Source organism: Equus quagga, chromosome 13, assembly GCF_021613505.1.
Source record: "Equus quagga isolate Etosha38 chromosome 13, UCLA_HA_Equagga_1.0, whole genome shotgun sequence".
Taxonomy (NCBI): Eukaryota; Metazoa; Chordata; class Mammalia; order Perissodactyla; family Equidae; genus Equus; species Equus quagga.
In genome coordinates this window covers 33,664,820-33,690,332 of record NC_060279.1, presented here as the reverse complement: position 1 = coordinate 33,690,332, position 25,513 = coordinate 33,664,820, and the positions used below count along the sequence as shown (strand labels likewise).

Sequence of the window (25,513 nt, the reverse complement as noted above, 5' to 3'; positions counted from 1 at the left end):
GGCAGAACTGACTGGTAGGAAGCAGAGCAGCTGTGACTGCCAGCTGCTTTGGGGGTACAGGAGGAGGGGGGCAGGGATAGTGAGAGATGTGAACGCTTAGTTCCCACGTAGGTGTTGGATCCCACTTAGGTGTTAGGTGATCACTGAGCCAACAGAGAGAACAAAAATAAAAGGATAAAGAGCGGGCAAGGCAGGAAAGATGGATAAACACAGGTGAGGTCCATCAAACTGTGAGTCTCTAACATCCTTCCTACATGAACGGGCCAGGACAGTGTTTCCTTCATCTCTAATATCCCCCATAGCGTCCAGCACAGAGCCTTGAATTTACGTCAAATAGATGGCTAAGACCTCCCGTAAAGCCCCGCTCCAACGACTCATAGCCCTTAGCGTTTGAAGTTCTTCTTTCCATCTCTCCTCCACCTCTCCTGCTGCAGTTTCATCCTTCACTTGCAGGGAGACATGGAGGTGGGTGAGGGCAGAGGAACCAGATTTATACGTCTACTTACACTTTTGATGCTCGCATAAATAATCCCAATAATCCCCAACTCCTTAAACACTTCCAGTTGCTGTTTTCCAATTCTCTAATCATAAAATTCTTGGCTCAACTGTCTTTGAAATATTTCAACTATCCATCTAGTTACAACGACCCCACCAACCCAGTCAAGATGGATGCTCATTTACCTGTGGACACGCCGGAACGCTCCTCTCTACCCAATACAAACCAGCCCTTCCACAGTACCAGGAAAGGAAGCCAAGGTTCCCAGCCCTTCCTACCGAAGAATCCTCTCGAACTCATCTCGGTCCCGTTGCACCTGAACAGCCAGAGTGTGCTCCTTGAAAGCCACCTGTTCCAGCCGACTTTTCCGCAGTCTGGCCTCTGTTTCCACCTTCTTCTGTGCATTTTCCTTTTCCTTTCTGCGCCACTCTCTGTCTGCAACCTCCTGGTTGCGCTTAGCCCGCAAGGCATCCTGGGAAAGGAAAGGATGGGGAGACCAGTGAGGGTGCAAAATAACCTCAGATACCAACCAGGTGCCCTTAGGGAGACACCTACTTAGACTCAGACACAGCCTGCTTTGAGAAGCTCCACGAATTTCTCTAGCAGCAAGGTTCTTCTGGGAAGGAGTCAATGGAATCCTATCATATAACTTTCAGGTCAGAAGATGCCCTGAGGGGTCATCTTGTCCTTTCACCTCACTCATCCCAGTTCTTTCCCTAAACCTCAAACACCTCCAGGCTATCTTGCATCGCTTCTAATTTTAAAAACTGCTAATGACACAGGTTCTTCCGGTGACGCATTTCAATGGTTAGGTAAGGTTGAAAGTTCTTTAGGTAGCAGCCGAAAGCTTTCTCTTGAACCTCAGTCCTTGCTGCCGTGAGCACGGGGAGCAGGCCCACCCCCTCATTCTCAGACTACTGAAGTCTAGATAACTTGTGTCCTCTCTTCCCTATCTCCACCTGTGAGACCATTTTACAGGCTGTCAAAGGACTAGTTAAGGGGGTGGAAGAGGCCAAGGGAAGTGGAGACTAAACAGGTACCTGCTCTGCCTGGTAATCCTGGGCCTTCTCCTGCATGGCCCTCAGGCGGGCTATCTCCTTCTCCTTCTCCCTCCGGATTCTCTCCTGCTCAGCCTCAAACTCTGCTTCTCGAGCCTGCCAGGAAGAAAAGGACTTGAATAGCTCCCATTGCCCCAGGCTTGCAGAGAGAAACCAAGCCCCCACAACAGTCTCTCGTTACCCCCTTCCTGACTCCTTTTAAGCTAGGGCAAAAGGACTCACAATGCATGGACATCAAACCAATTAGCATTTGTAAAATGCTTGTTTACAAAATGCTTTCTCCTGCATTATCCCAGAGGGTCCCCCAACATCTCATGAGATAGATATTATAGATGAGGAAACTCATGTTCATGGAGATCAAGGGTCCTGCCCAAGACTGCACAGCTCATAAACTGCCAAACTGGATTGGAATGCAGGCATCCTGAGCCCAGCCTTCACGCTCCTCCCACTACCTCACAATTTCCAAGTGGCAAGGCCACTGGGCCAAGCTTCTAGAAGTAAGAACTGTGGCTTCCTGCCCGGCCTGTAAAGTGCAGCAGGTGGAGGTTATCTTATTAGTCCCTGGGCAAATGGCCAACCATGCTTTAGGCAGTCCCAGAGTAGTCAGCAGATCCCTAAGGAGTGAACCATCAAAATTAGCTCCCTTTGCTAATTTTGTTCTTTCTCTGAACAAATCTCTAAAAATTTCCCAACTATCATACTTGGGCTATCATAAGACTAATGGCTCAGGTTGGGTGGAAATGTGATCTCCCCATAAAGAACGTTCCTTAGGCCTCGTCCCACCTGCCCAGACTTCTGTGCAGCCCAGTGAGTTGACTGCTTGCAAGCTGTGCACAGCTGACTGGGTGTCAAGCCGGTCTCTCTGTTCCACCTTGCCCTAGATGTAGGGCAGGGAACTCTGGAGGCTTCCACAACCCATCTCTGCCTTTAGCTCTAAAAGGGCAGTGTGTGTGCTGGCCCTCCCCTCCCCCACAAGAACAGAGACCACTCTGAGGTCAGGGAAGGACTTGAATATATCTGGATACTTACAGTGGGCTGTGGGCATGCCCAAGTGCCTGATCTCTTTGCCAGTCTCCAGCCTCTCCTAGCTCCTCCCACCAATGACCTTTCCATGTATGAAGACAAGACATATTCCTCTCCTGCTCAGAAATCTATATTGTGATTTCTCATCATTCCATGCTTCCAGCTCTGCTCAAGTCCCAAGGCATCCCCAACAACTGCTCTCAGCTTTCCGTATCACCATCTCGATTCTTATCATGACCACCCCAGACTCCATGCTGTAGCCAGCAAACCTGTTCAACAACTCCTACACATGACTGGCTTATCATCACCACCTTCACCCATTCAGGGAAATAGTGGTGGAGTTCCATATGATGTAGAAAGCATTATTCTAGGTACCTTCAGCCTAGTCTGATACTGGACTTACACTGAAGGCTTCAGGATATTTTGAATCAGTCAATGACTAGGTTCACAAGGTTGCTGTAACAATGAAATGAGACAACACACATAAAGCACTTAGTACAGAGCCTATACACAGACTAAGTGCTCCATAAATGGTAGTTGTGTGATCATTACTATGCACGAACCATCTCTGTCCCTAGTCTTGCGTTCTCACTCTGTTGCCTGCATCTCCCTGGCATCCAATAAGAAAGCTAAAGCCAATACGAAGCTTCGCTGAGCTTTATTTTCTGTGGTTTGCATTCGGAGTATATAGGTATATCAGATACGCCTTTGCAGATTATACCCACACCTGCCCATCATTAAGAACCACTACTGTAGAGAAGTATGATGTGGTATCATCATGGAACCTCCAAACTAGCGGGGGAGACAGGACCAACACATGAAGAATTGAACAGCCTTCCTGCCACCTTGAGTCCTGCCTTCTCTTTTTACATAAATCCATGTTCATGCCATATAAACTATGCTAAGAAGCTTTCTTTTACCCTTCACTCCTCACAGACCCCAATCATTCCACTACTCAGTTTTGCCCCAGAATAATGAGTGCACACATTCATGAGCTGCATCTCCCTGTAACTGTTTGCAGGTATTGCTCTCTGGACCATGATGGATTTGTTCTTATAGGTTCTATGGGGGGGAGGGGGGGCGGGCAAGGAGAGAAGGCTCTATTTTCTGAGCTAGCACCCCATACAGGATGCCCAATATAAGAATTTTCACAAGAAATGTACGGGGCAGCTGACTTGTGATTACTGGGGATATAATTATCCACATCATGAGGAATCCACGAAAACTTAACTTCCACCAGTAGTTTTAATTTTCTTTCCAGCCTGCACCTGACCCTCATCCCAACTTCTAATCAGAGGTGTTAACAAGGACAATAACACCTTAATTTGGGTGTCCTTTCCAGGCTACTCTCTGTTAATGAACAAGTGGACTAGCCAAGATGAAGAGAAAAAGAAGTAAGGCCCTTGAACTGAGGGCATGAATTTTAGAATGAAGACATGGAACCTTGTGTTGGAGTTCCCTTAGCTCTCAGGCCTGCCTTTGCCTGTGACAGACAGTCCATTCCTGCTCAGAAGTCCCAGGCATCAGAAACCAAGTCCCTACCATCTTCTTCTTGGTGAACTCCATCACCATCTGGTCTGCTAGCTTCTCCTGAGCCAGCAGCTCTGCTTTCTGTTTCTGGTTTTCGTCATTGATACGCTTAATCTCAGCTTGCATCTTCAGTTTTTGCTGGTGCCTCCGTTCCATGTCCTGCCAGCAAAAGGAAGAGAGCCTCAGAGTAGAAGGCGACAAGAGCAAAAGATACTGGCACAAAAGGACAGAGAGACACAGGGAGGAGCAGGGAGGAAATTCACTGTCTGTGGTCTAGCTTCCATTACCATCCTTTCTTACAGCTGTCCTTTCAAGAGTCGTCGATGACATACTCCAGCCAAATGGCCTCTTTGTAGTCTTCATCCAACTAGACTTTGTGGCAGCTCCTGACACTGTGGATCTCTATATGCTCTCAGGAAGTGGAGGCTCTTAAAATTCTCCTCAGTGTCTCCCACATGTCGTGCCAAATCCTCTCCTTTGTTCATGTGTGTTCCACCTGCCTTCAATTTCCTTCTCCTAAAACCCAAACTTTTGGTCTCTATTAAATGGTGATGATTAAAATAATAAGTGTTGCCCTAATTGAGTACTTTCTATTCATTGGACACTTTATATAGCCTATCACTAACACCCAAATCCCTCCCAAACTCTGAAATATAGGCCTTGTTATCTCTCTCATGCAAAGAAACTGAGACCCTGAGTTTAAGTGACGTCCCAGGCCACACGGCCAATTAACTCAAGAGCTAGAATTTTGAAACCCAGTCTGTCTAAAGTTCCAGTCTTTGGAAATGTTACTCAATTGCCTCAACTTTCAATTCTCCCTTAATTTCTGAATTCCCTCTGTACTTGAGATGGTGCCACATCTCCTGGGATTTGATTACACACTGCCTTGTAGGTCCCCATTCATTTCCTATGCGCTCATTCTGTCCCAGCTAGAGGACAGGGGCCGTGTGTCACACTTCCTCTCTTCCCAACAACATGTAACCCAATGTAAAGAAAATAGGAAATACTCAATAAACTATTGCTAATTGAGGCAGGGGAGCAGGGACCAAAGTGAGTGGCATGTGAGAAAGAGAAAAGAAAATCTTAGACACAGAGAAACACAATGAGCAACGGAAATCAGAGTACCAATGTGACCCTGAAACACAAGATCCCTTCCAAGGAAGGAGCTTCTGCCTTTCCCAGCCCCTAAGCCTTTGAAAGCTCCCAATGATCAGAACACTTCTGAGCCAGAGCACATTCTCAGGTCCCAACATGGAGGGGCATTGGAATTTTGTACAGCTGGCTTACCTACACCTTCGGATCAAACTCAGGCTCCTGGCTTCAAACTCTTCTCCCCATCAACTCACCTCACCTCCCACACTGTTTCCGGCTCCCTCTATTTCTTCAAAAACTAAATTCCTCCCTGGCCTTCTAGCTCCTCCTCAACCCAGCTTCTGCCCTGACTCACTCAAGGCAACTCTGCTGGGCCTCCCCCAGCTTGGCTCAACTGCCAAGTTCAGGGCTCCTTCCTCCAAGAAGGCTTCTGAACCAGATCACTGTCTGCCTTTTGCCAGGTCCACGAGGTGCCTGAGTCAGGCTGCCAGCATTCCCTCACTCTTGGTACATACCTCTTGCTCACTCCACCCTTCCCCTTCTGCCACTTCAACTCTCACATTCTTTTGCCCCCTTCTCCCTTTCTTCCTTCCTTTCTACCTTCCTCCCACCAATTTTAGGCCTGCCATTGGTAACCTAGGCATTATTTAATCTCATTGACCATCAAAGGTAGAAAAGCTACTCACCTCTAATCTATCTAATCTGTCTATCTAATCTAATCCATACCTCTAATCTATAATCTATGACTTATAGATTATAATCTATAAGATTATAGATTTATATATAATATTATAAATTTATAATATTATATTATAATAGACTATATTAGTCTATTAGACTTAGACTATAATATTATAGACTTACAATATATGATTTATAGATTATAATCTATATATATCTATAACATATACAATCATGTATTAATTTACTTACTTCTTTGCCTATTTACTCACTCTTTGGTCTGTTGTTTTTGTTGGTTCTGTTCATTCTAAGAAACCAAAGGATTTTCCCTGCTTCTTGTCTTTGAAGCCATTCCAAAGCAACCCCCAATAAACCCCCTTCCCTCTTCTCCATCTTGTTAGCAAGGTGGGGAAAGTGCCCTTGAACCACCCTAAGATGATAAAGCAGTTCCAAGCTGGGGAAGCACAGGTTTCTACCTTAAAATTGCCTAATAATATTTCCTGGAGACTCAGGGAGTGCCTATTAGAAGGACATCAAAGGGACAATGACACAACATCAATGTAATGGTGTTGACTCATTGAGCCCTGGAACTTTCTCAGTGAACCCACCAATTCCCACTCCCCATAATCTAGTTGGATTTTCCAGTCTTCATCTCTCACCCCTTTCCCTGTATATTTACCCCATACCTCGCCTTTCTGCCCCTTTCTCTCTCTCTCCTGAGTCAGGAACTTTGTCGGGTCTCTCTGTCTTCTTGGCCCTGTTGGTCCTCTTCTCAGGCAGTTCACAAGGCTACACGCCCCCTTGTCTTCTTTAACTATCCAGGTGATCTTCTTCCCACTCCTCACACTGCCTGTACCCTGAGAAGCCTTCATCATTATAAGGCCACCCATGAGAAACTTCAGTGCCCCCCTGTCACTCACCACCATCAAATGCACTGGGTGATGACAACACAATCTTCCATAGACATGGAGGAGGAAGAGAAAAGTAAAAGAATGTATGTTCTACAAGTTAAATGGCACCATGAGAAAAGAATCAGACAAATCCGAATGTGGGGCATTCTTCAAGGCAACTGGCCTGGATGCTTCAAAATATCAGTGTTACAAAAATAAGTGAATAAATGAGGGAACTTTTCTAGATCAAGACAGACTAAAGAGACAAGCAAATGTATGGTGTGAACCTTGATTGGATTCTCGTTTGGAAAAAAACCCTGAAAATACATTTTTGGAAAAATAGGGAAAACTTGAATGTGGATTAAACATTAAATGATATTATAGAATCACTGGATTAGATTTTTTCATGGGGGGATGTGATAATTGTATGGTTGGCACATAAGAGAATGTCTTTGTTCTTCAGAGATGCTGGCTGAAGCATTTAGTAGTAAAGTGTCAAGATATCTGCAGCTTGCTTTCAAATAGTTTAACAATAACAAAACATGTATATACATCTAAAAGAGGGGAGTAACTAAGGCAGATTACCAAATTAACAAGCCTTAAATCTAGGTGAAGAATTGATGAGGTACATCTTTCAACTTGTCTATGTGTATAAAAATTGTCAAAAGTAAAAAATTGAGAGAAAAAAAGAAAAAATGCCCCCAATGCTTGTTAAGTCCCTTACTGTGCCAGGGGCTTTTGTCTATTGCAACAGATCAAATAAGGCAAAGAAAAGAAGTAATTTTTAAGTCTTCTTGGTTTCGGCGGTTATGTCGTCATTTCTTTTGCAATGGGTATGCCTAATAATTTTGTTTAGGCTAGCAGGAAAAAAAGGTCTGGCTCCTCAACACAATTAATGACATTGGAATGCTACTTTGAATGAGGTAACAGCAGGGAGCCTGGAACTAAGATACTGCTACTGTTCATCCCCAAAGTGTATAATATCCCTGGATAATTGAAAGAAGACTATAAAACATCCCTATGTTTACTTGTGCAAAGCACGCAGCCATATAATTCCTTTATGTGTCCATTCACATGAATATGTCAGTCCCGGACCCCAAGTCCCTGGGAGCAGGGACAGCATCTATCCAAAGTACTGCTCATCCCCCAGCATGGCACCATTGCCAAATAAATGTCTAATATGGCAATAAAAAGTTGATGGTGATGACGATGTGAAATGAGCATGTGCCTGACAGAAAATCAGTCCACACCATGAAACCCCAGAATCTTGGAGGATGTTGTTGTTGCTGCTGGTGGAACTTGGCATTATCTGTCCAGTTACCCTTAGATCCTCCTCTTGGAGCTGTTCCATGTACTCCAGCATCTGCTCCTTCTCCTGCTCCCGCTGTTCAGCAAGCAGCGATCGCTCTTCCTGGTTCTTTTCCATCTGTTCCACGATATGCCGTCTTCCTCTGGGAGGGAGCAGTACCACAGTGTCTTAGAAATCAAAGGTCCGTGTCTCTCTCTGCTCTAACATCCATCCAAATAACCCCCAAGATGGGAGGCATCACAGGAACAATTTGACAAGTGCCCCCCCCCCAATCACTATTCTTCATGGGCCCAGACCGACGTCCCTCCCCAGAGTGTCCTAGGGGTCAGTCCTCTCTCTTCCGAGCTCCTCGTTCTGAGGCTCACCCTTCTTGAGATTCTTTTTCTTCATTTGTTTGCCCACGAGTGCACCCCACATCATAATACACCTTCTCCCTTTCAGTGTGTAAAGAGCTTCTGAAATCCTGCCACCTCCCAAGCCTTCCCAGAGTAATCACAGGGAGCTAGCTTCCCAGGCTGGCTTTGCAGGGCTTCACAGAATTAAATACCCAAGACTTCTTCCTCCAGCAATTCTGCTATTACCCAGTGTGTCTTGTCTTCCCACCCCCCCCCCCCCCCCATGCCTAGTTGGTAGCTGTCTTTCTTATATCCTATCTCACATTTTAAGACTGCCAGCTGCGGGTGGACAGAGCTGAGTCTGGGGAAGTCTCTCCACTCAGCAGTGCCCTAGCTCACCAGTTAAAAGCAAAGAAACCAGATTCTCCAATCCATGTTGCTAGTGACTCCCTAAGTGTTATTGGGATGCCAATAAACTTGGAAGCATCCAGACCCCAGGATATATGAGTAAAGGCTGGGAGAATGAGAGAAGACACAAATTAGGACAGGAATCTAGAGGAAAGAGTAGGAGATTCACATTCAGAGCACTTAAATGGCTTCATGACTCCAGATGAAATCAACAGGAGTAAGAAGTAAAAGAGTTACATGGAAGCAAGTTTGGACTCAGTATAAGGACCAGCTCAAATCATAAGAGCTGCCTAATGAGGCAGAGATATTTCCTTCATTGGAGCTATTTATGCCGAAGATGAAGAGCTGCTTAGCCATTAAATAAACTTTTACTGGGAGCCTAGTATAGTCTACCTGGTACCTACTGGAAGTACAGAGATGAATGGGACAAGAGTATAGAATGCAGATGGGGAGAGAGAATTGCCATTCAATATGACACAAGGACTATTCATAGAGGCAATTCTTATATTATATGGTTGCTGTTCTAAATCTAGGACACTATGATTCTATAATTTACCTGCTCCAGGACTTGTCCTTTTCTGCAAAATGAAGAGGAATAAATTTACTCATTCTAATATGTATTACATATCTACTAACGGCCAAACACTGCTACGCCCAGGAGCTACAAAATGAATAGGACAGGGACCCCGTCCTCAATGAGCACACAGTCTAGTGAGGGTCAGAGAGCCACAATGCAAGCAGTGGTGTGCCAGGTGTAAACACAATGTGACGGGGCCCAGAGAAGGGAGCCGCTAGCCTGCCTGGTGAGGTGGAGGAGGTTTCTCAGAGGAGGTGACAGCAAAGCTCCACACTAAAGGAAGAGAACGCCTTTTCCAGGGGCAAAAGGAAAGAGAAGGGCATTCAAAGCAGAGGGAACAACATAAGTCATGAACTTGTGACAAGTCCTGGCATGGGGGGGGAGGGGGAAAAGCGTGGTGTGGATGGCAAGAAATGGTGAGAAATGAGGCTGAATGGGGGCCAGATTGTGAAGCACCTGTTATGATCTTGGAAATAAGCTTTGAGAAGTTCTGCGGTTTTGTGAATCACTTCCTAAAGGTTTTGAGATAATAATAGATGATAATAATGACAATTTCTCCTATCCTCCCTCTTTGCAAAGCTACATGGACCTACAGATACGCGCAAATGACCTAGGGAGGGAGACACGACACCCAAACCACTTCTTTACCGGACTCTTTCTTCCCTCCTCTTCCTGTCCAGCTCCTCCTGCCTTTGAATGGATTTCTGCCGCTCCACCTCCATCATCTGATCCAGCCGCTTCTCCTCTGCCTCCAATTCTTTTTGGATCAGCTGCTTCTCCAGGATTTGAGCATCCCGGATGGCATGGCACTTGGCATTGAGGATGATCTGGGAAGTGGAAGAGAAATTGTGGCCCTAGGTCTGGGAGGAAGGCACCAAGGGGGTGTGAAAGCTGGAAGCACGGGAGAAAAGGGAGCAGAATACTATCAAGTGTGCTGGAAATGTGGATGGCTGCTCACAAGCCCAGAAAAGCAAGAGCATTTTTATATTTACCTCTCCTCTTCATATAGTTCAAATCTAAGATTTACAGGCTCCTGCTAAGTGCCAGTCCGTGCAAGGAGACGCCCAGAATAGCACCTTTCAGGGTACTGGGGCTTAGTGTCTGGGACGTCATGGATTTCTCTTCGGGAATATGATGAAAGCTACAAGCCTTCGCCTCCATAAAATTCACTTACACACAGACACACAAAACTTCCGTACCTCAGAGGTTCATGGCCCCTACCTTAGGGACCATGAACCCCAAGTTAAGACCCCCTGTTCTACTCCTCAGGGAAACTAAAACACTTGCAGAGGCTAAGCCACTAGGTTTTTAAGCTGGAAGAGCCCAACATGACACATAAGGAGATGAAAAACCGTGGGCCATCAATAAGAACTATAAAATAAAAGCTTTGGAAAATAAAAGGAGGTATAAGTAGAGAAGATTTACCTGAGAGACAGAAATTGTAGATGAAGGGGTTGGAGAGCCAGCATTTTTCATTTGGTCAAGAAATGAACCACATGCAAATGAGCAACAAAACAGAATTCAAATGAGTCTCTGGTCTCTATGCTCTCAGCTAAAGGAAGCACTTCAGGAATCAAAGAGAACCCAATTGTCTAGACCATTGTATGTGGCCAGACTTGAACTAGCAGGATAAAAATAAAAGTAATATCCTCATATTCACAAAGCCTCTCCCATATATTAGCTTATTTAATAATTCTGCTAAGTAGTTTTACCACCCTTATTTTACAAATGCAGAAAGTGAGGCTCAGGGAGGGCAAGTGACTTGCTCAAGGTCACACAGCTAGCACATGGCAGAGCCAGTCCTCCTTCTGATCAAAGCAATTTCTGTGGCAGGTGCAACTCTCCCCCGTCTCCCCACCCCACCCAAGGCCAGCCCCTCACCTTCCACCCCTCCCTGCCCCATCTCCAGCTGGAGCCAACGCCGTCCAGAGTGTGAGTAAGAGGAGACAGTGGCAGCGTCCTCAGAGCAGGGCAGAATGAAGAGTCCCCACCTTGCTCATGTCCTTGAGCTCCTCCTCCTGCTCCATCCGCAGCTTGTCGGCTCTCTGCAGGAGGTTCTGGGCCCTCTCCTTGGCTACCTCCTCCAGGTCGCTCAGCTTCTTGTTGTTCCTCCAAACCATTTCCTTCTGTTTCATGATCTTCTTGCGTGTGCTCACTGCATCCTATGGGAGAGCAGTCTGGATCACTAGGGTATTATTCCCTGTGCTCTGTGGCCTGGGCACTGGCCTGCCTACCACAGGTGACAAAATGACTTTGGCTTCACCCCATCATGCTATCAGACCCAGAAGTTTCTCAGCCTGGCTCCACCTTCACTTTCTCTTTGCCCCCCAGTGGACCACACACCTGGTCTTCACTCTACAACATGTCTTCATTCAGGACACATTCACGCCTTGTTTCAGGGCCACCTAACTAGAGTTCCCAGTCTCGTGGGAATCTGGCCCCTTCCCAGCACATTTCTCTTCTGCCCCCCATCTGCAGAGACCAGGGCTCAGGGAAGTTAGCTACCATGATGGCTTCCTTCTCCTTCCTGAAGGCCTGCTCCCTGGCCTCCAGTTCTTCTCGAGTCAGGACGTGGGATGCCCATTTGATCCGCTCAAACTCCTCAGGGCTCATGATAAGGGATTCCCCGGAGGGATCCTTGGTGGGAACACTGACACAAGGAATGAACAAAATTAGAGGGGAGGAGGGGGAAGGCTGTCAGCACCTTGCTGCAAGCTTCTCTGTTTTACCCCCGACCCCATCAGCAGCAGCCCTCCAATGGGGATTCGGCCAATGGCAGAAGAGACTGCCAACTGCACTATGGGTCCACTTGGGAGAAGGGGTCCCAGGCAAGGGTGAAGTGGCATCATAGGCCAAAAAGAGACATTGTAAGGACTTTTTCTAAAATGTCCAGTATGTGTTACCTTCTCTGTACAGCGTCCGTGACCCTACCTCATGTACACAGACACCAATTCCCCCCCCAACCAGGCCAACAGCCCACCTCCTCCGCGGAGCCCCACCGAGCTCTGCTCTCACTCCCTGTGTTATGGCCAGCGGGGCAGGGTCTGTTTCCTTCGCTGGATTACAAGCTCCTTCAGGACACAGACTCTGTCTTAACCACATTGTTAGCCTTGTCTCTGGCATAGTGCTGGGCACAGAGTGAGAACTCAAAACAAAGATGCTGAATTGAACTTTAAAAATAGATTATTCCTTAAGGATGACATAAAAAGGGCACGGGGACGCCAGACAAGGTTGAAACAGATGCTAGTGAGAAACCTAAACATCCCTGTCTCTCCACCCCAGAGTGAAGCTTTGAACCCTAAATATTAATTAAAATCTCTGATCAACAACAGCTGGAGACATGTCTATAGACCTCTCTTTTCTAGCTGCACAACGCATTCAACAAACCAATATCTAATTATAATGATTATAAACAAATGACATACATTAAAGATGGATTAGGGAGTAGCAGGGGGGTGGAGGAAAGCTGCTTCTGGGTGAGGCAATTTAACAGGTACGTGGCAACAAGACGCAGATGGTCTGAGGCAGGAAGTGAATCCCCATCCAATAAAAGTAGTGGGAGGAAGGGTACAGGAGGTGGACCGAAAGAGTGAGTAGATTTGGGGCTTAGCCAAGACCTCATGGTTCACTGAGTGGTGTGGCCCAAAACAACCCGGGATCTGGAAGGACCAGGAATGATCTGAATCTGAGACAGCATCTCGTGCTGCTTTCAGCAGCCCTGACAAATAACCAGCAGCTTCACCTCCCCCGTGTTTTCAAGACTAGACCATTCCAAGAAGGAAGCCTTCCTTGGGCCCCAGGGCTGGCTGCAGGGCTGCCAACCATGGCTAGCCATTTGATACCAGGGCTCCTGGAGCTGTGTCCCAGCTCAGCTCGTGACACAGGCAGCATTTTCTGGGAATTCAAGCTTTTAGTGGGTGGAGCCAGAGTTGGGAGAATGGTTTCAGAGAATGAAGCACTAGCATGAGAGCTAAACCACTGAGCGACAGTGTTGTTCGCTCCTTTCACATCGCTGAGCTAGGCCCGGACCCCACAGGAGGGGCCCAAGCAAGGGGGCAGCTCCGGCCAGGAAGCCACATTGAGCTAATCCCAAAGGAACTCAAGGGCCCTTGGGAATTTCCTCTTCTGGCCTGAGAGCCTGGGAAGCAGCCAGGGGGCTAATTAGGCATCTGATCAGTTTTCCTTTGCTTGGGATTCTTGATGCAGCCAAAAGGAAGTGACTCATTTGGACCATTCCTCTTTACCAAGTGCACTAGTAGGGGCTCAGAAAGGGCCCACTATGCACCTCCCCTCTACCAGCACTTTAGGTCCCACAGCAGCCAGAAGAAAGGGAAGAGAAAGGATCTGGAATCAAGGGCAATGGCAATAATAGACACAAGAAGTGGAGAGACAGGAGAGGCCAAGATGGAGAAGAGAAAAGAGAACCATGAAACACAAAAGGAGAAACGAATAGGAAAGCAGTGGGGACTGGACTGACAGAATGACCAGATGGGTTTCCCATCGCCCTGCTCAGGTCCTCAGCAGAAGTGCAGGCTGGGAGGAGAGGGCACCGTGCCCTGGACACTCACATGAGCTCCCGGACCATGTCCCGGGTGATGAGCTGGATGGTCTCTGGCTTGTGGTCCAAGCCCAGGGCAGTGAGAGTTTTCTGAATGGCATGCTTATCTCGGAGCAGCACGATGGGGCTGTCATTCTGGGCCAGGGGCTATGGGGTCAGGAAAGGACATCTTAGAAGCTGATCACCTCACTTTGTGCTAATCAGTCCTAAATTCAAGTGTAGCCTTCCTCTCTCCTGGGGCTTCCAAGGCATCCAGTGGCAGCAAGCCTGGCTGGGGCCCAGACCGCAGGACCCCTAAGAGTTGCTAGGGCACTGAGAGAGCAGCGTAGTGCTCTGCACTTGAACATAACTGATGTGTCCTATACTGACCGGCTCTTCTGAGAACAAGGCCACTCTGCAACTCGTGCAAATACTCCTGGATGGATAAGGGGTAAGGGCTGCTAGTGTGTTTCCATTCCTAACCTAAAACCGTGAGGAATGAAAATTTGGGGTCTCTAGGTTCTCCTCCCTCCATGATTTATGAAAAAAGAAATAATTATCTCTCTTGGACCACACCGCGGATTTGAAGCAATACAATTTGTTACAGACTCATCCAAACTATAATATTTATAATTTTTAATCCTTTCTAATGATTCATTTACTTTGATCCTCAAAAGAGCCTTATTGAGAGAGTTAGAAGTGGCTAAATGGCCTGGTGGAAACATGCTCTTAAATCTAACGTGGTGAGGAAGTCAGTGAGTTAGAATTCAACAAGAAGAATACAGATTAGATATATGATTTCTCTCAAAATTTTCTGACCGTGAAGGAGTTGGATAATAAACAAATGAAATGGCTTACTTCAGGAAAGTTTTTAACACAGGAGGGAATTTCATTTGTCGCTGATGCCACAAATCTGATCCTGAGTGGAGGCAGGGGGCGACCTCAGTGGAGGTCCTTCCTGTCCTGAGAACCTCACTTTGACAGACTGTCCCAGAGTGCTGCTGCCACCTGGTGCCCATCTCTGCTTCTAAGCGGGCACCACTTGGCCACGAAACAGGCCACTCCTGCCCCCTACTGCCGGTTGAGAGACTGCCTCACCCAGCAATAAGGCCAAAGGAACGGGGCCGGAACAGGCGTTTTCCTGGCTGCCCACTTTTGCTAAGCCACCAGGACTACTCCTGGAGAACTCAGCCATTTCCAGATCTACTTCACTTTGACTAGAAGACTCCTTGTGGACCCAAAACAAAAAAATGTCTGTAAGTGAAACTGCATTCCTTTGATTCTTTCCTCGTCAATAGGAAAACTCCTGAAGAGCGGGGATCTGCTAAATGAGAAAGATGCCTGTCTTGAACCCTCTGGAAAGCCCCTTTTGATTCACAAGGAGGATAGTGAGGAGCAGGAACAGATAACTCTCCTCTCCCCAGCCTGCCCGCCGCCAGGGCTGTTCACACCACCACTGGCATCTGTCTTCTTTCTCTTTTCTCTCTTAATCTCTAGCTGCCCTTCTCTCCACGTCTCTTTTTCTTTCTTTGCCTCTCTTCCTTCTCACCTACTGAACTTCACATGCACCAAAACTACTCCAGGTAACGCTCCAGCTCTCCTTCTCTAGACTAAAGGAGTTGTCAACCTCTTAGTCTGGATGATATGTGCAAATAAAGACCTGCTCATCTTCCAAAGCAAAGTAATTGTTTTAGCTGAGCAATTGGGAGCAGTGAGGGTTTTATGTTTTACTCTGATGCTGTTCTTGAATGAGGAGCAGATACGTGGCTCAGCGTCTGCAAGCTCGGTCCAGTGGCCCTTAGACGTTTTCATCGTGGGGCGCTCACTGAGCAACTATCCAGCTCTCTACGGCTGAGCCTCCTTTTGACATCACAACAGATTTTTAAATGCTGTGCAGACGTGAGGACTGCATGGGTGGAGGAAGCCAGGTGCCCTGTTTGCATGGGCCCCACTAGATGTCAGAGCTCCACCCATCGGGTCTCAGAACTGCCTCTGTCTTCGTCTGACAGTTACCTGGGAGAGGGGGGTGACTGGCCCAGTGCTAGCTTTGTTCTGAACAACACTGCCTCCAGGTGGCAGCTACCTGGAGGGATTAGGAGAGGGTTACCTTGACACCCCCAAAGAGGCTCTCATCCACCTCAGAGCTCACAGCTTTGGTCCGATAGCGAGTCCTATTCCGCGACCTGTTGGAAGTGGTAGAAGACGAGCTCAGGACGCCAGTCGTGCTTAATGGCTGCAGGGAGAGGCAGAAAGTTTGGGTCATCAGTAGTGAGTGCCATCTGCACCCTGAGCAAGGTAAACACTTCACCAGCCCATGCTGGGAGGAGGTGGGTGGGCACGTGGAAAAGCCACTGAGGGAAAGCCCTGGGTAAAACGTAGGGGACAGCCCCCACAGACGCAGGGAGTTCTCTGGGTAGGGGCCAGGCACACTGGCTCAGCAAGAAGGAACATTCCTGTAGTCCCTGAGCTGAAGAAGGCCAAGTCATCGTGTGGTATGGAAGGAAGGAGGAGGAAATGGGGATGGCAGGAGGACAACCTCATTATCAGCCCGCTCCCAATTTCCCACAAAGAAATCCTCTTGTGAGGCCACGTGGGCTTGCCTCCCCAGAAATGTATATGTCCTCTTCACCTCCAATCTTCTCAGCCTGAGCTCCAAGCCCCCTTCCCAACTGACAGTACTATCTGACCTCCTTCATGTCTCCACAATTTCACAAGATTACAGTGGGGACCAGAGGGCATTAAGCAGAGAAAGGCATCTCACCCATGGCTGGCACATGGTTGATGCCTAATAAGCTTCAGTGGATGAAGGATGAATGATTGCCAGCTACAATCAGGCAAACCGGTTCCTAATGTCTACTGCGTGCTCTTTCACTCCCCTTCAGTGTGCATTCGCTCATTTTTAACCACCCCATATCTCTGTTTGGAGAGTTCCCCATTTAATGAGTTGTGGGAGACAAGGCTCATCTCTGATTGTAGAAGCTGAAAACACCGGATATTTGCCTTCCAAGCCTGTGCAAAGGACCTAGGCTTACCCAATCAGATCACCCAAGCCTGACAATGGATAGGGAACTAGTGATGCAAGAAGGAGAACGAGGAAAACCTTCCAACAAAGGCAGTGGTGGCAGCCATACCCAGTGTCTGAGGCAACACTGATAAGGACCCCAGCAGCAGGACCCCACGTCCAAAGCTGCCAGGGTTGGGGTGCAACCGTGCCTCACAGGTCCTTGGCAGACCAGTTCTGGCTTGTGATTTTGGCCTCAGTTCCAGCTGCAGAGCCTCCCTTTGTTCGCATTTTCCAAGCCTAGTTTCCCAGTCTTGGTGTAAAGACTGCACACAAGCTCTCCAAAATCTTCTCAATACATTCCCTGCTACTTAAATTAGAGTTCTGGCTCTGCTGCTTATAACCAAGAATGCTGACTGATGAAATTTCCATTCCCAAAGGTCAGTCTAGCCTCAGCTCAGCCCCAAGAGGGGAAGTCTGTCTCCAGGAGGAGGTTTCTGTGAGGACTGCAGGACAACTCCAGGCTTAATCTAAAGCTGATTCAAATCTCTCTTTGGAGAAGCCCACATCTCCCACAGTTCTCTCAGGGGATATCTCGGGAGAATGGGCTGGACATTGGGTCTGCCAAGCCTGTGGATCAGCAGTGGTCAAGGGGACAGGGTGGCCAGGAAAACGGACCACATCTTCCAGGTCACTAAGCACTGGACAGTGTTTTGAAAGCTCTCTCTGATCTGCCATGACCAACCAGACACCCCAAGCACCTGTTCCACCTGCATCAGGTTTTCACACTAAATTGGGCAATTATTCTCCAGCTGGCTCTGCTCCATACCACGAGCCCTGCTGTGTGTGCCCTTTCTCTCACCACCTGGCACAACCAGCAAAAGGCTTACAGAGGGAGCCTCCCTTCACAGCCTCAGTCAGCCCAATACAGCAGAGCCGAAAAGCTTGGATTTATTGAAAGGTAAATGTAGCATCCCCAAGGATGCCTAATAACAGACTCTGAAGGGTTATTATATGTGAGTGGTGAGCAACTGCTCCCCTTTCCACTGAAAATAGCATAAGAGGAAATGAATAGAAACTGCAATAGGTGGGATTGAGGCCAAGCATTGGGAATAACTGGAAAAGGTGGAAGGTGCTGGATCATGAGGGATGGTGTGAGTTCCATATATAATTAAGGGAAAAGGTGCAGTGGTTGGCACACAGTAGGAGCTCAATATGCACTTGGTGAAGAATAAATGAATGAAACCAAGCAAGATGACCTTGCAAGGGCTGCAGACCAGATTGAGATGGAAGTCTTTCCAGAATACACCTGCCTGACTCCAGGTCACTCCAGCATCCACATTTTCCATATCATGCATGTGGTCTGCACTGTGGAAAATAATGCATGTGAAAGGGCTGTGGAGCACAGATGGAAAGTATTATTAATGTTTTGCATTTGTTTTCCCTTTTCTTTTCAAAGGCTCCTGCAGGTTTTCTCTTGTGTTCAGGTATCCACCAGACTATAGGTTCCTCCAGGGCGGAGACTGCATCGCCTCCTTCCTACGCCCTTGGTACCCTAGTCAAGAGGAAGTTACCCAAGAGATACTCGAGTGCCTGAGCCTAGAAGGCAGAACAGAGAAAGAAAAAGAGATGACCACAGAAAAGTGGCCACTGGACAGGGCAGAGGGAGGCATTGAGCTCCAGGGTTGGGTGGCTGAGGAAACCTCACTGGGGAAATGCTGACTTTGAAGCCACAAGCCAAACACCAGGGTTAGAATAACCAGTTTTGCCAAGAGTAACAAGAAGGATTAGGGAGGTCACTGTGTACAAGTATTAGAAAAAAATGAAGAACCAAGCAGAAATGGGAAGTTAGAGCCCTCTGAGCCAGAGGCAGTAGCCAAGAGGTTCTTTGAGGAGGTGAAGGGCTGGCTTTATTTCTAGCATGACCAAATAAATATCCCCAAGAAGCTGAGCAGTGCCTAGAGAGAAGTGTGGCTAGTCTTCCTGGTGGGGAGGCAGCTCCTGAAGGAAAGGAAAAGAGACTGATAAAAACGGGTTGTAATAGTTGAGGAGGCAAGGGCAATTGGGGAAGATGGGGATTGGGGACAGATAAAGACACCAGCCCTGCTTTGATATCTTCATCTTGGTAACCTAGCTGACCCCCTCTCTCTTCAAATACCATCCCACCCCAGGAGGACAAAAATTTCGCCGCTGCTAGGGGCTCTGGGAGAGACTCTGATGCTTTTGACTTAGTCATTGATATAGGATGATCTCCATAACATACTAAGTTTTAAAGAAAGCAGATTATAAGAAACATGTAAGTATTGCTGTAAAAATGTTTGTATGAAGGGTATGAACCCAGAATGCATTAGTGGAAGAATGTTCACCAAAATTTTTCTAACAGTAATTTCAGATGAGCATCCTCATCTTAAGATGTTTCTTGTACAGTATTGAATAATTTTCTGCAATGAGTAGGTAACTGTTTTTACAACCAGGAAAAAAAAAATATCTTTATTTGAAAACAAAATGTAACAGTGGGCCTGGTGCCCTGCCTCTGAACACAGGAGAGTGCAGCCCTTAAGAAACCACAGTGTGGTATGTCCCAGGATCCCGGATGTTCCTCTCAAATCCGGCAGGACAGAGCTGGAACGGGGCTGGAACAGGTCAGTGTGGAGTTTCCCTGATGTAACTGTAACACCTGTCAACTGAACAAAGACGAAGGCCTGTCCTTTCCTGGATGCCCTCTCCAGCCTGGGATCTACTTCCTCTTTTGCAAAAAGGTCCACTGCAGGCTAACAAATTCAGGCTTTGAGCTCTCAGCCTGATTCTCCTTCCTTTGTCTGTAGGCTTTGGTTACTAAGAAGGTGGGGATGCCCAGGCACCAGGCATCTTGGCTTTTACTAATGATCCGATCCACTCATTTCACCTCTTTCCTCAAATAGGACCAGGTTGGCTATCTGTGGGATAGCATCAGAAGATGACACCCTAGTCAGTGCTGAGGTCCCGTCCCTCCTTCCGGAGAACATTGTTATTCATTGTTTTCATAAGAGTCCTGGAGGTCTGCCTAATTTTGAGCACGACCACCCCCACCATCACCTCTCCTCATTCCTCCAAACGCTTTCAAAAGCTAGTTAGTAGCACCATACACGTACACACACACACACACACGCACACACACACACACAAACACACACACACACACACACACGCACACACACCTGGCCTGCCAGAACAGCAGAGGACACTAACTTGACTCACTGCTTCTCAAAGGTGCCCGTGTGCCCAGTCCTGTCCAAAGGATTTCAGAAGGGCTCAGTCAACAGGCCAAGTTCCTGCCCTGAGTGGCCCTTGGGTGGGGAGGCCCTGATCCGAGTGCGCTAAAGCCCACACATCTAACCCAGGTGCAACTCACTGATTAACTGGGCTTGGAAATATGAAATTTTTTAAACAGGAGAAAATGAAAACTAACATTTACTGTGTGCCCTCAGATGCCAGGCATGACACTAGGGCCTCACACACAGACATACACCACTGTGCCTGTAAAGCACTGAGGAGAGCTGGGGATAATTATGTATAATAAAATGCACAGTGAAAGGGGCCCCCCATTGCAATACCAGAGGGGGTCCTCAGAAGTTGGGAACTGCTCTTTGTTAGAGATGCGTTTATTTTATAATTAACAAAGCTCTTCTGAAGTCTCTACTTGGGGACCCTGAATTTGAACCACTGAGTCTCAGAAAAGCAGTGTGACCTCTGGGCATGAAGTGTGTCCACAAGTACACCCAAGGAGCCACCTTTGCCATCTGGTATGCCCCCTGAAATTCTCAGGTTATTTCCAGTAACCCAAGGCTTCAACACCTATTCTCTGCTCCTCTCCCTTACCCCTCAGGGACCAACACCCTCCTCACTGGAGCCCAGACATCCCCTTCATAGCCCCTCCCAGGGCTGGTCTCTTCTAAACTCTTATCACCCGGTGGTCCTCCCCATCCCAGAGCCCCAGGCCTGCCAGACCAGTCCCAAACCCACTCCACGGCCTTTCAAACCTGGTACCCTCCCTATGCATGCATTCATTCATTTGGAAACGTTTGTTGAGTACCTACTGAGTACCCAAGGCCATCACCCACTCACCCCTCCCCCACCAACGCCCCCACACACACAAAAAGGAAAACAGGCTCAGGGACATTAAGTGACTTACACCTTGTCATTCTGCTTGTTAGTGGCAGAGGAGGTACTATAACCCCTTATCTGGCCTCCTCACCAGTGGTTTTTCCACATCGCATCCCACAGTCCCAGCCTAGGGAGGGAGAGGGAAGAGGTGTGGGACCTCCCTTTCTCCCCAATTCCCCGGCTCAGCACCACTACACGTTTTCAATCCCTACCGACCCCACCCCTAATTCCTCTCTTGGATCCCCCTCAGGACTTCCCTTCCTTCTTCTAGGGGTGTCTTCCCCGCTCCTGGGCCTTCTTGACCCCAGACCCAGACCCATCTTCTGCCCTCCTCCAGCTCTTCGCTTTCCCCGCTCAGAACCCTAACCCAGTTCAGGACACGTGAGGCCCCATCCGAGGTTCCCCTCCGCCACCCAGGACCTCACCATCTCAGCCGCACGCCCTGACTCGGCGCCTCCGTCGCCTCCGCCGCGGGCACAGACACCGAGGCACTGGGTGTTGACGCGTTGCTATAGCAACCAAGAGCCCGCGCTCCCGGGCCCCGGCCCCGCCCCCGGCCCCGGCCCCGCCCGGCCCATCAGCTCCGGCGGGCGAATGCGGCGTGCTGGCGGCTTCAGGAGCCCGCACCCCTCCCTCGAATCTACCCGGCCCGGGGCTCGAGCGGGAACTGTGGCTCTGAAAAGTCTGACCTGCTCTGGCGCTCTCCGCTTTCACTTTGGCTTTGGCTGAATTCTTGGGTCAGGACCCAAATCCTCACGGGGCTAGCATGGGCCCAGGGGGTCGAACTCCTGGCAGCCCCTCTAAGAGCGAGGCCCAGGGTCACGGTTTTCCCCGGACGCTCCTCTTAGGTTACCATGGTTACCGTTGCCCCAGTGCACTTGCGGTGTTTAGCCAAACCCTGATGAGAGTTTAGTCTGCAGAAAAGCAAGCAGGATCAGAAGAAACAAGTGTCGCAACAGGAGAGAGTCTGGTTAGACCAAAGAAAGAACTTCCAGCTGTGAGGATGTGTATGTAGTTTCAGGAGCAGTTCCTTAAAATGTGGGCCTCAGACCTCCAGCTCAGAATCACCTGAGAGAGTTTATTAAAAATAAAATGTAGGCCCTGCTAGAGGACCTGAATCGAAATCAATGGAACTGGCTTTAGGGGAACCTGCCTTTTCATGCTTCCCCATTTGTATGTTCTAGAAGGGTTTTCAGGAGTTTTATGATTTTCCCAATTCGGTTTGGCCCCTATCGCTCTGAACCTGCAGCCGGAACTGACCCCCACGGCCTGCCTGCCCTAAGCCTCACAGAACCCTCCCACGCGGCCCAGTACTTGTTTTTCCTGCAACGGGTGACTAGCTGAATTCTTAGGCCAAAAAGAAGTGGTGACTGTGATTCTGTGCTGCTTTCCCCCTCCCAAACCTCTCTCCAAACGCTCACAGCCCGCCTTTCTGAAGCTCACTCCAACTTGGCTTTTGTGTTTCAAAGCCAATCGCTTCATCTTGTGACGTGTTCTGGGCCAAAGGAGGATTGGCTGCCGAGCTAGGGCCATTGAGGGCTCTTCACAAGCCCCAGGGAAATGGAGGAAGGGAGCAGAGGTCACCTCCAGCTGTTTTAAAAGGAGGCTTCACATTCCTTCTCTAGATTTCCCAGCCTTATCTCCTTTGGGAAGCTCAAAAAGACAGGATGGGGGTGGGGGGCGCGGCGGGCACAAGTGTTGGAGGTGGGATCAGAGGCGGGGAGAGAAGAGTAGCTACAATAGGGGCAGATCTGAAGGAGGGGCACACCCACCGGCTTGGGAATCAGGAAAGGACTTTTCTGTTCCTGGCACCAGTCCTTTCCCAGCCTTGGCATCATAACCCCCTCTTCCCTGCAGCCCAGAAAGGAGGGAAGGTGAAGTAACCAGCCCGCTGTGGATCGGATGCTTCCGGTAAGTTTTCCACCAATCCTCAGAGCCACATTTCTATGGGGTAGTTCTTATCCTCCAGAGAGGAAACTGAGGTGAAGAGAGAGAACGGTCCAAACTTCAAAGTTTCTGTTCTTTTCTCAACCCAGGCGGCCTCTCTGAGGGAAAGGTGTCAAGTTGAGGCGGGAAGGAGGGACGATAGAGTGCAGCGTGAGGGAATCACCTCCCAGGCTTTTGTTTAAATTTACTTCGAAGCTATCAGTGCTTAAGCTTCAGGCATCCTATTTTCATGAGCCCCATGCAAGGCTCATATCAAGGCTCTTAGCGATGTGTCTACTTGACCATGGTTTTTTTTGCAGAAATAAGCTAAGTTAGGGATTTATTCTGGATTTAGTAAAACATGTTTGTGTGGTTCTCCATTATTTCCGTGTATAGTTACGTTACTGCCTGCTGTCCTGGTGTAGGAATGGCTGCCTGGAACACTCCTTCCACTAGTCCACTATGCCAACTCACCTGATGTCCAGACTGGAAAGTGCCAGCCATATTCTCCACATCGATATGTGCTATGGTGCCAAATACCAGAAGTATTTGCAGAGCGGAGGGAAAACAAGGTTTGAATTAAACAAAACCGGAAGCCAGACTGTGAAAAAATTCGAACCCTTCATTGTGTCAAATTGTAAGTGGAGATTCTGTTCCTATCGATGCCTTCAAAACTGAAGTTCTCTCTGACCAGGGAGAGACCCAGTAATGCAGCATATATAATTATAAACACGTTATGCATCTCATCAGAGAAAAAACTGCCTTGAGAGGACCTAGACTTTGTGTCTTCTTCTGTTTTTCCAACAGTGATACATTCTCTTTTTGCATTCCTCTCATAGAAAAGAGTACTTTAGGGGCCGGCCCTGTGGCCAAGTGGTTAAGTTTGCGTGCTCTGCTTCAGCGGCCCAGGGTGTCACCAGTTCGGATCCTGAGTGCAGACATGGCACCGCTCATCAGGCCATGCTGAGGCAGCATCCCACATAGCACAACTAGCCACAACTAGATGGACCCACAACTAAAAAAAATATATACAACTGATAAAACAAATAATACAAAATAATATGACAAATAAAAAATATATATATTAGGGGGATTCGGGGAGAAAAAGCAGGAAAAAAAAGAAGATTGGCAACAGTTGTTAGCTCAGGTGCCAATCTTTAAAAAAAAAAGTATTTTAAGCACACATGCCTACTTGTATTTTTCTAGGTCTAATAAGACCGTCTTTCCATTTAAAAACTATTCAAGCCTATGTGTAGTTTTCTACTACTGCTGTAACAAACTGCCACAAATTTAGTAGTTTAAAAGAACACAAATTTATTATCTTACAGTTCTGGGGTTCCACATGGGTCTCACGGGGCTAAAATCCAGGTGTCTGCAAGGTTGCATTCCTTCCAGCGGCCCCAGGGTGAATCCTTTTTACAGTGTCTAAAGGCCACCCATCCTCCTTGACTCATGGTCCCCTTACTCCATCTTTAAAGCCAGTAACACTGCATCTCTGAGCTCTCCAAAGGAGTCACATCTCCCTCTGCTGGGAAAGGCTCTCTGATTTTAAGCACTCAAGTGATTAGGTTGGGCCCACGCAGATAATCCAAGATAATCTCCTCATCTCAGGGTCTTTAACTTAATCATATCTGCAAAGTCCCTTTTACCGTGTAAGGTAAATATTCACAGGTCCTGTGAATGAAGAGGTGGATATTTGGAGGAGGGGAGTGCATTATTCTGCCTACTGCACCTTGTTAGGTAACGATGGTGTTTCAAGGATCTATAATATATTTTCAAAGGCTTGGAAGAGAAACACAAACATAAACAAAATGCAAAAAATTTATTCAAAACGTTGATACAACTTGAACATGTCATTCTAAACTGCATTTTAGAAAGTCTCTTAGAAGATTTAAATAATACAGGTGAGATTTAACAGATTTGGATATATATCAAGAGTATATTTTCTTCTTTTGTCAACTTTAAATGTATGTATTAAAGAACAGAAAATTTTCTTAAAAATTAATGGGTTTATTCTGCACAGCAAAGGAAACCATCAGCAAAATGGAAAAGCAACTTACCCCATGGGAGAAAATATTTGCAAATCATATATCTGATAAGGGGTTAACATCCAAAATGTGTAAAGAACTCACACAACTGAATAGCAAATAACAATCTGATTAAAAAATGAGCAGAGGATCTGAATAGATATTTTTCCAAAGACGATATTCAAATGGCCAACAGGTAAATGAAAAGGTAGTCACCATCGTTAATCATGAGGGAAATGCAAATCAAAACCACAGTGAGATATCACCTGATATCTGTTAGAAGCCTGTTATCAAAAGACAAGAGATAACAAGTGTTGGCGAGGCCATGGAGAAAAGGGAACCCTTGTGCACTGTTGGTGGGAATGTAAATTGGTGCAGCCACTATGGAAATGGAGGTTCCTCAAAAAATTAAAAATAGAACTACCATATGATCCAGCAATTCCACTTCTGGGCATTTATCTAAAGGAAATGAAAACACTA

General features: G+C 47.5%; 1 protein-coding gene across 6 annotated transcripts in view; it reads right to left on the bottom strand.

The window, feature by feature from the left end:
• The window catches only part of CFAP45 (cilia and flagella associated protein 45), a 32,205-nt gene extending 10,315 nt beyond the window's left edge, over positions 1-21,890 (bottom strand). For 2 of the 6 annotated variants that reach the window (XR_006891713.1, XM_046683817.1), the window contains exons 1-10: positions 21,506-21,585; positions 16,044-16,169; positions 13,968-14,104; positions 11,905-12,049; positions 11,391-11,561; positions 10,048-10,226; positions 8,092-8,221; positions 4,120-4,266; positions 1,537-1,650; positions 775-968 (exon numbers count right to left, since the gene is read on the bottom strand). Coding sequence is in view for 5 of the 6 variants with exons in the window: in XM_046683817.1 (XP_046539773.1) it covers positions 775-968; positions 1,537-1,650; positions 4,120-4,266; positions 8,092-8,221; positions 10,048-10,226; positions 11,391-11,561; positions 11,905-12,049; positions 13,968-14,104; positions 16,044-16,169; positions 21,506-21,508 (1,346 nt within the window). In the remaining variant the exon portion in view is untranslated. Of the gene's footprint in view, positions 1-774; positions 969-1,536; positions 1,651-4,119; positions 4,267-8,091; positions 8,222-10,047; positions 10,227-11,390; positions 11,562-11,904; positions 12,050-13,967; positions 14,105-16,043; positions 16,170-21,108; positions 21,190-21,505; positions 21,586-21,769 lie in introns of those variants that run through there. The other 4 variants (XM_046683819.1, XM_046683820.1, XM_046683821.1 and 1 more) reach the window with 4 other exon arrangements.
• Between the last annotated feature and the right edge of the window lie 3,623 nt (positions 21,891-25,513).